Source organism: Pagrus major, chromosome 20, assembly GCF_040436345.1.
Source record: "Pagrus major chromosome 20, Pma_NU_1.0".
NCBI classification, from domain to species: domain Eukaryota; kingdom Metazoa; phylum Chordata; class Actinopteri; order Spariformes; family Sparidae; genus Pagrus; species Pagrus major.
In genome coordinates, this window is record NC_133234.1 from 13,410,323 (window position 1) to 13,419,751 (window position 9,429).

Here is a 9,429-nt window from a genome sequence, read left to right on the forward strand (position 1 = left end):
TGTTTGTGGCCCTGGGCGAGTGTGCATGTGTGTGTTTACGCGTGTAGGAGTACAATTTGAGAAGCCAGGTGGGTGCTTCTTTGTCATATTCTGAAGCCAGACTGTCCTTAAGAATACACTGTGTGAATGTGGCTTTAAAGTGGATTTATACACAGTGAGGGGCCCAATATGTATTTTTAAGTTCAGAGGCTGACTCAAATATGTCTGCCAGGAGAGGGAGGAGGAGGAGGGGGGGTGTCTTGTCACTGCACATTGGCAGAGACAGTGATTGGGACTCTGGTCGCAATGAAGTAGATTGGGACCAGAAATCCCTGGGGAGCGAGAGAGAGAGAGAGGGAGAGAGAGAGAGAGAGAGAGAGAGACAGGAGGTCAGGTAGGAGGGATATAAAAGCGCTCCCTCCTTTACTGGAACATGCACTTAATGTCAATCTGGGTATGGCTGAAGACTTGGGATGCACAGCGGTCCGCTTCTGTCCGTAAGCCCTTTGACTGAAACTGCACAATGTGTGAACGAGTATGCTGAGGTAAGTGCATGTGTTTGTGACTAAATCTATTTTGACAGGACGTTTTGTTGTGCATGTGCTGTTTATGGCATCACGTCCATATATTGTTAATGCTGACAAGTGGACTGCGCTGCTGTGATATAGTATTTTTTTTTTGTTGAGAAAAACATGACCAAGCATGCATATTTTATGTCATATGACTTATTCAAAAGACACATTTTGCACAATTTGCCTCATTAAAATGTAGAAGTGTGTATCGTATCATGCTCACCGTGATTTTTATTTTCCCTCATGTGAGCAGCAGAGCTGTGTGAAGGAGGTACACATCGACAAACCCCAAAAATGTGGAAGTTCCAGAAAAGTTCTGGCTGTTTATTCCTCCTCTGTTGCGTCTGCCTGACTGAGTGTCGGGTGCTGAAGTTTGTCGTGGCTGTAAGTCTACCCAGTTTTCTGACTATCTGACACACTATAGTGATTTCATTTTAAGCTCTCTCACAACAGTGTAACCGCAGGAAAAATGTTTGTACGACATCACTGACAGGATTTATTTGTTGAAAGCCAGAATTTTAACACCATCTGGAAGCCACTTTGTATCGCACAAGAGTGACATTACTGTACATTGCTGCTGATTACACTGCATTTTTCTGCTCAGTGAGCATTATTATATTTACACATTTATGTCACAAAGGATTATTTTGAGCCCGAACTCCAGCAGTGTCAAGCATATCTCTCCCAGACACTACTGCTTTGTTCATAAACCTCTTTGCATATCTTTCTTTTACGCCACAGTTCAGAGTAAAAAAAGACAACTTGAGGATTTAAGTGAAAATCACAAATGTTGTTCTTCAGATGGGACTTTTTTTGTATTTAATTTTATTTTTATTTATCCTTTTCAGTACTTTAACTGCTCCATATTTTTACTCCAGTGTGTTTTTCACTTACAGATGAGTCTGTTGGCTGTTACACTGGCAGTTTAACATTTAATCTACACTATAACAGTTACATTTTATTGTTTATTGTGTTTTTAAGTGTATTCTCATAATTCCTTCTTTTAAATGCATTTAATTCAACTATTTCATTCTATCTTAAGTCTGATACAGTTCAGTTTGTGATCTTACAGTAGAAAGTGTTTCGCATCAAGAAAGACAGTGACTAAAAACAAACCATGACTCCGTTGACTTTACTTTGTGGTCTGCGTTATCGTGACGCTTTACTAGAGTGAATTACATGTGAATCACATGTGTCCATAATCCGGTTTAATCAACCTGTGTGTCATGTTTGACTCCTCAGAAAGTGAGTCCCCAGGTTAATAATACTAACCGAGCAGCGCTGGCATGTTTGTCTTGATGTCATCATCAAAATGACTCTTCTGTGTCTCAAATCCAGGCTGAACTGTCTGACAACACAAGTTTCTATTTCTGACTCCTGTCTCAGGGCTTATTTTCCCTTTAATTACACAGTGTAATGGCTGGCACAGCAGCATGACGTCTGCATCCGTGTGACATAATCTGTTATGACTTTTAAAGGTGTTCCGACACGGTGATCGATCTCCAATTGAGTCGTATCCCAGAGATCCCCATGGAGAGGAGGTGTGGGCTCAGGGCTTCGGACAGCTGACTGAGGTACTGGGTGTTTGTGTGTGTGTGTGTGTGTGGGAATGATCATTATTTTGTAAAGGATCATAGGGGGGTACTGAACATTTTTTAAATAATAAGTAAACATAAAACATTTTGTATTGACTCAGTGTACATAATCTATTAAGCTCAAATTGTATCCAAATTAAAAAAAATCGGTCATCAGCTATCCAGCCAGCTATTGCTAACTGTAGCTGCTGTTAGCTAGTTAGCTCAGTCAGTCGTGCGGCTAGCAGTCGGGACTGGAAGTTCCTGGAGAACTTGGGGGGGGGGGGGTATGTATCTTCAGTATGTATCTTTGCAACACATTACATAGATATCAGAACTGTTGTTCACATTCTGTCAATAGTTAAAAAAAATGTTTTATGTTGAACTAAAATTCCTTTAATGAACATTGGAGTGAGTAAAGCATAATAACATTGGACAAAAACAGAACAACATTTCACAAAACACAACAACATTACAGAAACGCCTACCGTGCGAGGACGCAGGAATCACGAGATCACGTGATCATGTGGCTGAACCGTCAGTGGTTGGACCAATCAGTGTCCAGTGAGGAACTACCAGCAGCCATGGTCGTGGTTTAGGTGTGCTGCTAGCATCATTTATCACAGAACTTGAGAGGCTAGTATACCTGGAAGCATCTTATTCTGAGATAAAACAACATACTTGATACACGTTAGCTAACGTTAGCATCAATTAGCATCTGTTTTGAGTTAACATTACTGTTCGATTAGATCCAGTATGTTTCGCTTTCGAGTTGATTTTGTAGAATTAATTTTACACTTTCCTGTTAAATTGTGTAACACTGTCCAACAGTAACATTAGCTACGAAGTGGTTGAAAGCCAACATGTAAATATGTTGTTTTACCTTGAAATATGGCCAATTTCCCACCAGATTTCCTCTACCCATTGTCTATCAGTTTCTGATTTGTAAGTGGTGAAATTATAACAATTTTTCAGATTTCCTGCGCTTACGCGACTTGCAACTTGCAGCGCTATCCCAGCATCCAAGCTTCCCACCCTGAGAGTGACCTCAAACGAAAATGGGCACATAAAAAATACGATACAAATAATAATAATAATAAAAATACAAATATGAGTTAAAATACTCTGAAACCTTAGTAGTCTGAAAAATGTCTAATTTGACCGACAGTCGATTTCCCCAGCAGCCTGTTACCTGAAAACAAATGCCCACTGCACATGCCAGCAGTCTCTCGCGGTGACTTGCCAGATGGTTCTGTGTTACAGAAACGCAGCAACAGAAGAGAAAAAACATTTTGAAAAGTTGTTTTGTTTTTGTGAAATGTTTTGGACCTCACAGCCACCGTACTGGAGCTCATCCCAGCATGAACTTGGCCGACACACTGACCTTACTTGTCCGTAAGTCATTTAAAGAAGGGCACTTACAGAATGAAGCCTATGAAGTCTGAGCTCCTTTTGTATCTCTATATTAGCCTGAGTGCAGTTGCCTAAAATGACTGTATATTTCACTTCTGACCTGTACAACATAAAATCAGCTCCTAATAATAAACTTAAATCTTGAGATGGAAGAGAAGCTCGTCGTAGACCTTTAATTAAATCTCTTCCCACTGTGACATTGTTCTGCTCTCAGGCAATTAGCCAGTTTACAGTGAACAAACTTATTATTTCTGGCTCCCCAGTAGAAGGGCTGAAATTTATTATTTTATGCAAATATGTTGAACGTGACCTTAAATCTGCCAAATCTTCAGCGAAAGGTCAGATTGCGCAAAAAAAAAGAAGAACATTGCTGGTGATTTTCCTTTCAGCTGGGCATGAAACAACAGTTTGAGCTGGGCCGGTTCCTGAGGAGGCGTTACGGGAACTTTCTCGGCGAAGACTACAACAACAGAGAGGTCGGTGTCCATTTGTGTGTGCATGTCAGTATCTGCGTGTTAGTGTCTAGTTGTCCCCTGGTGTTGGCTCGCTGACGTGTGTTTCAATGTCACCTAGTGTTGTCGCCACACGTGTCCTTTGCTCCGACATGTGAAATTAAGCTCATGTGTGTCCAGGCACCATCTGTAATGGCTGTAACAACATACACTAAGTTAATGAGCATGACTCATATTGGTGATATCACTGGCGTCGCCTTGTAATATGCTCTAACGTGTGCTAATCTTGCCCCCGGGCTCCATGTACAGTACAGTTGGCAGCATGCATGTAGGTTCAGTGTGCCCCTGGGCTGCATGCTCAGCATACTGTCATCATGGAGATGTGATTTCCTTTTCCTGCCTCTGTTTTTCTTTACCCTTGTTGTCTTCCTTTTTTTCTCCCCCTCCTCCTCCTCTTACCCCTCCCCCCGTCTCTCCATCCTTGCCTTCGGTCCTCTTCTCCCTCTCTTAAATAACACGCAATTACCTCAAAAATAACAACTCCTCTCAGTACCTGTCATTGGCGATTTGTCGCCCAAGTCTCAGTCAACTTGCGCCGTACCTTTCCCCGCGCTGCCATGTCTGTTTTAATTTGACAAAAGGAAGGAGGGGGGGTGGTGGGGGTTGGGGGAGAAGCGTCCTCGGCATCACAGGAACATCCAACCTTATCAGCGTGATTTACTGTGTGCAAAAACCTGACACAGGGTGACAGAGAGATATAGACGGGCGAAGGCTGATGTCAGAAGAGATCACAGCAAGAGGGATCTTTCTCCCCCTCCCTCCCTCATCCATTCGGATCTCTTCTGACTCCCCTGCTCTTCATGTTAAGGGAATACCTCAGTCGACTAGGGATAAATACAGCTCGCTCATGATACACTGCTGCTTTGCCGGGTGCATTTATTTAGCATCTTTATCAGACAGAAATAGAAACAACTGCAAATGCAAATGCAGTTCTTTTGAGTCCAAGTACATTTCCACTTTCTGTACCAAAGTAAACTAATCCTGAGTGTCTCATTTGGAATCAGTACCAACATTTGCTTTAATACCGTTCTCCCTGCAGTTATATGTCCGGAGCACTGACTACGACCGCACTCTCATGAGTGCCCAGGCCTGCCTTGCTGGGATGTTCCCTCCAACCAGACGCCCAGCTCCCATCATGCCCCAGTTACTGTGGCGGCCTATTCCCGTGCACACCATCCCCAGGGCCCAGGACAAGGTGGGCTGCTGAGCCACATAAATATTTTCTTTATGCAGCACGGCTGAATGGAAACTTGCGCAAGTCAATTCAAGTCTCTCTCCGTGGCTGCTGTCTGCGTTCACCTCGGCTGTGAACCTGGCGTGCTGAACTCCCCACTGTTTTAAAGTGTGAAATGAACATATAATTGTGCCCAGAAGACTTGCAGTACCTGCAGTAAATGTGCGCCATTTCCACTGATGTTGTGCTGTTGTTTTTCGATTTCTCAAGCTGTTGAGGTCTCCAGGCAAAGACTGTCCGAGGTTCAGAGCGCTGATGACGGAGACCTTTGAGAGTCAGCCCTACCAGAGGTTCCTCAGGGCTCACCAGGTGAGACAAACCACAGAAGAAGACAGTCCTGCACTGTGACTCGTCCTCAGCAGCTGTTCAGTGACGTGAATGCTCACAGCTCAGTTCGTGTTAAACATCACTTTTTTCCATGAGTCATGTGCCTCATAACCACTAAAAACTTGTTTGCAACTCTCTTGTTTTTTTTTCCACCACCACAATTATATAATCAAAACTGCTGTGAATAATACTCTTCCTCACCTCAGCTGCTTCTGTTCTGCTTACCCATGCCTTGATTTGTAAATTAACAAAAGCTGTGAAATGCACATTTCGCCGCAGAGTGAAATATATACTTCACAGCTGCCGGTGCCAATGCTATCAGCACCTCCAGTGGACGTGTTAGTTATGCCGTAGACATCATGTCCTCTCAGTGATTTTCTCAGGCACGGTGACTCCGTTGCCTAGAAAAAGCTGCACAGTGCAATTTCTCTCACATTCTCCGAGACGCTAATTAACGGTTGGATTGAATTAGATTAAGAATTACAATGAAAATGTTTTAATTAAACTGAGTCCCATGTGCTGCCTACTAAGGTGGTGTTTGAGACGAGGACAGGGCCTCCTGCATTGAATTTTAACACCCTCTGCTGGATGCACAGTACCTGCAAGTCTGAGATAAGAACCAAAATGGTGCCATTTTTCACTGTGTTGTCTGACCAAGAGATGAACTCACAGAAATCACTGAATCATTAAACACGACAAAGGAATTAACGTCTGCAATTTTCTAAAAACTGAAACTGACGAGAAGTTATTTTAGTGCGTTTGCAACAACCCCCGAAACAAAGGAACCCATAAAAATGGTAATTTACGCGTTAGAGTATTATGAGTGAGAATGTGAACGAGACTAACTGACTGTAATTTTACTGTAATTAAACATAACTTATTTGTTTTTTATTCTATTATACTTAACACATAAAACCCCACTTCATTTCAGTGAGAAATTGACTTCGTAGTCCACAATGACAGCTGGAGAGCGTAGTTACTTAACAGATTAAGAATTTTCATAGAGAAATCACATGACAAGCTGGTAAGAACTAATGCATTAACACATGGCCAGTGGTTCCCGACCTTTCTGGCTTTTGACCCACAACAAAAAGCGGTGTTTAGGTTCGGCCTCATGTCACGTTTCAGATGTCTTTGAGTTGTAAGCTTCTTCACCAAAGACAGATTTCCCCTTCTAAACTTCTCACAGGGTTTCATTTAAAAAAGCTTTGTTAAGCTTTCTTCTTCATTAGCCCACTATTCGCCTCACAACCTCCCAGGATTTATGCAGTGACCCTTTGAAAACCCAAACCTCCCAGGTTTGGAGCCACTGGACTGAACTACAGAGCTAAAATGTTAAAACCAGCTCCACCTTGGATCATATTCAATGTAAAATGTTACAGCATTTGGGTATTGACGCGCCATTTTTAAACTAATAATGTCATAGTTAATATTATATCAGCCACATTAGACTTTTTTCCTTTTACATACATTTAGCTGATAATACTTAATGCCTTTACTTAAAGGGTAACTCCACCAATTTTACACATTAAAGTGTGGTTACAGTTCTTGAGGAGTACTACTGCATATGTGAGGTGGTAACATTTGTTGTACTTTGGCCATCCTGTGTCCATTCTTCAGTCTTCAGCCACATAAATAAATTAAATCAGTATTTCTCCCACTTTTCTTCACGTTGCAGAACTTTGTGGAGGGACTTTCCAACCACACTGGCTATCCCGTCTCCAAACTGGTTGGCAAAAAAATATGGCGGGTCTACGACACTCTTACATGTCAGGTATACTTGATATTTCATAAACACGCCGAGGCCCGTATGTTCTCCAGTTTACAGTTGCTTCAGTTGCTGACACAAACAGCAGCTGCAGAGTGGTGAGGGAAATGAGAAGGGATCTGTTTGCTTTGACACATCTGCAGAGACATGAGGGGGGGGATGGAGCGTGGGGGGGATTTTGATACATACAGTAAGACATGAATAGGACAACATATTGAAATGATAATTAAAGCATTGTGAGATGGGTGGATTCTAGGCCAGGTTGAATGCGCTCATTCACACTTGCAAAATGAGCATCTGTTATCTTCAGACCGGCGCTAAAAATAGCCGGGATAATAGAAACGATGAAATACAGCCATTTAAAGCCCCCTTTGTTGCCATTCATGTGTTGTGTAATGTGATTATTAGCATGATGCAGGGTAATGAATCTTATTTTCTTGTGCAGAGGATCCATAACTTGACTCTCCCACGCTGGGCCACCCAAGATGTCCTGGACACCCTGAAGAGAGTCGCATCGTTTGAGGTCATGTACAGCATCCACAGTCACAAGCGGAAAGAGAAGGCCAGGCTCTCGGGAGGTGAGGATTCACATTTAGAGGCAATTAATTTAAAGCAGTGCTCTGAGGAAAGTGTTATTAGAGTAAAAACGCTCTGCTGTTGTGACTGCTGGCCGAGGCTTTGTTTACTTCTTAGACAGTGTCAAGTGCTCGGTCGGGTTTCCCAAAAGCATATTAGCACATGCGAGCTAATGGGACGAGGATGATTACAGCGCTAAGACAAAGGTGCTCAACAAGGTCAAACGGATTGTGTTGGTGTTTGGGAAAATTTCATTTGCACTGTTGACACCGATGTGTTAATTTGCCAGGGGTCCTACTAAATGCCATTCTCAGGAATTTCTCCAGGGCTGTAGAGCAAGGGAGCCCTCTCAAATTCATTATGTACTCAGCTGTAAGTCCAACACACTCACACACATTTGTAATCTATTGTGCAAACCGCTGTTTCACGTCTCCTCACCTCCTTGTTTATTATCGCCGCGATGTTTGTTTTTCACTCCAGCATGACTCGACACTCATCACCCTCCAGGCGGCTCTGGACGTGTACAACGGCCTACTTCCTCCTTATGCCGCCTGTCAGCTCTTTGAGTTCTACCAGGAGTATGATGGGTAATGACGTCCTGTCACTTCGCGCTCTCTTCTCTTTGCATGTTTAATTACACTATGTAGGTCAGACGGCCAAAACACACCCGCATTTTTGAGTGATTGCATCCAAGCGCTCCAGTGCATTTCTGTTTTTCCTTGTCAATTCGGTGGAAACCTGGCAGCCGTCCAGGACTGCAATGGCCAAATTAGCGCATGATACAAATCCATTTACATAACACTAACCACAACTGGGTGTCATCTCATTGTGTTAATCCTAATAAATCCCCAGCTCCTATTCTCTGGAGCTGTATTACCGCAATGACTCCTGGCGTGACCCCTACCCCAACCCTGTGCCAGGATGCAACGGGTTGAACCCGTGCCCTTTGCCCTTGTTCACTGAGCTAGTGAAGGATGTCGTGGCAGACGACTGGGAGGCTGAGTGTGGGTTCAAGACCAAATGGTCGGGAACAGGTGAGGATACATTCTCACGCTTCTACATATTTTGGCATCACTGAGGTTCCGCTGCAATATGTTTATTCCTGTGTTCACTTCGGGGACCAGAGTGCAGATTTTCTGCACAGGCTGTCTGATTTAAAAATTATCAAGGCTTTTGGAAAGCTTCCAAATGTTCTGCATTCACATGTACCTAAATAAGGATTGTGGTCTCCCACAGGTGTCGTAACCGCTCTTGCAGTGGCTGTGGGCCTCCTGGCAGTGGTGCTGTTGTTCAGCATAGGAGTGGCTTTACACAGGAGGAGAGCACACTACTCCAGGGAGGTGTAGCGCAGACGACTGTCACACGTGCCAAAATTCAGAAAGGTGCTTCACAGCTGTGAAAACAGCTCTAATGTTAACAATAATAATATGAAATGTATTTTATTATTTAGATTCTGATTTTGTGTGAATGAGGT

General features: G+C 43.1%; 1 protein-coding gene across 1 annotated transcript; it reads left to right on the forward strand.

Annotated features, from left to right (window-relative positions):
* Nucleotides 1-845: 845 nt before the first annotated feature.
* Nucleotides 846-9,301, forward strand: LOC141015970 (testicular acid phosphatase homolog). The gene is made up of 11 exons (XM_073490197.1): nucleotides 846-935; nucleotides 2,030-2,125; nucleotides 3,928-4,014; nucleotides 5,090-5,245; nucleotides 5,495-5,593; nucleotides 7,290-7,385; nucleotides 7,825-7,957; nucleotides 8,245-8,327; nucleotides 8,436-8,542; nucleotides 8,808-8,989; nucleotides 9,192-9,301. Exons 1-11 carry the CDS (start codon nucleotides 846-848, stop codon nucleotides 9,299-9,301), a joined length of 1,239 nt encoding a protein of 412 aa, XP_073346298.1.
* The last annotated feature ends 128 nt before the right edge of the window (nucleotides 9,302-9,429 follow it).

What these genes read in the sequence shown, in the direction of transcription:
- LOC141015970 (XM_073490197.1), top strand. Translation starts at nt 846, where the DNA reads ATGTGGAAGTTCCAGAAAAGTTCTGGCTGTTTATTCCTCCTCTGTTGC. An exon ending in ACGACACTCTTACATGTCAG is followed by an intron (nt 7,386 to 7,824) that starts GTATACTTGATA and finishes TTTCTTGTGCAG; the next exon opens with AGGATCCATAACTTGACTCT. An exon ending in GACCAAATGGTCGGGAACAG is followed by an intron (nt 8,990 to 9,191) that starts GTGAGGATACAT and finishes GGTCTCCCACAG; the next exon opens with GTGTCGTAACCGCTCTTGCA.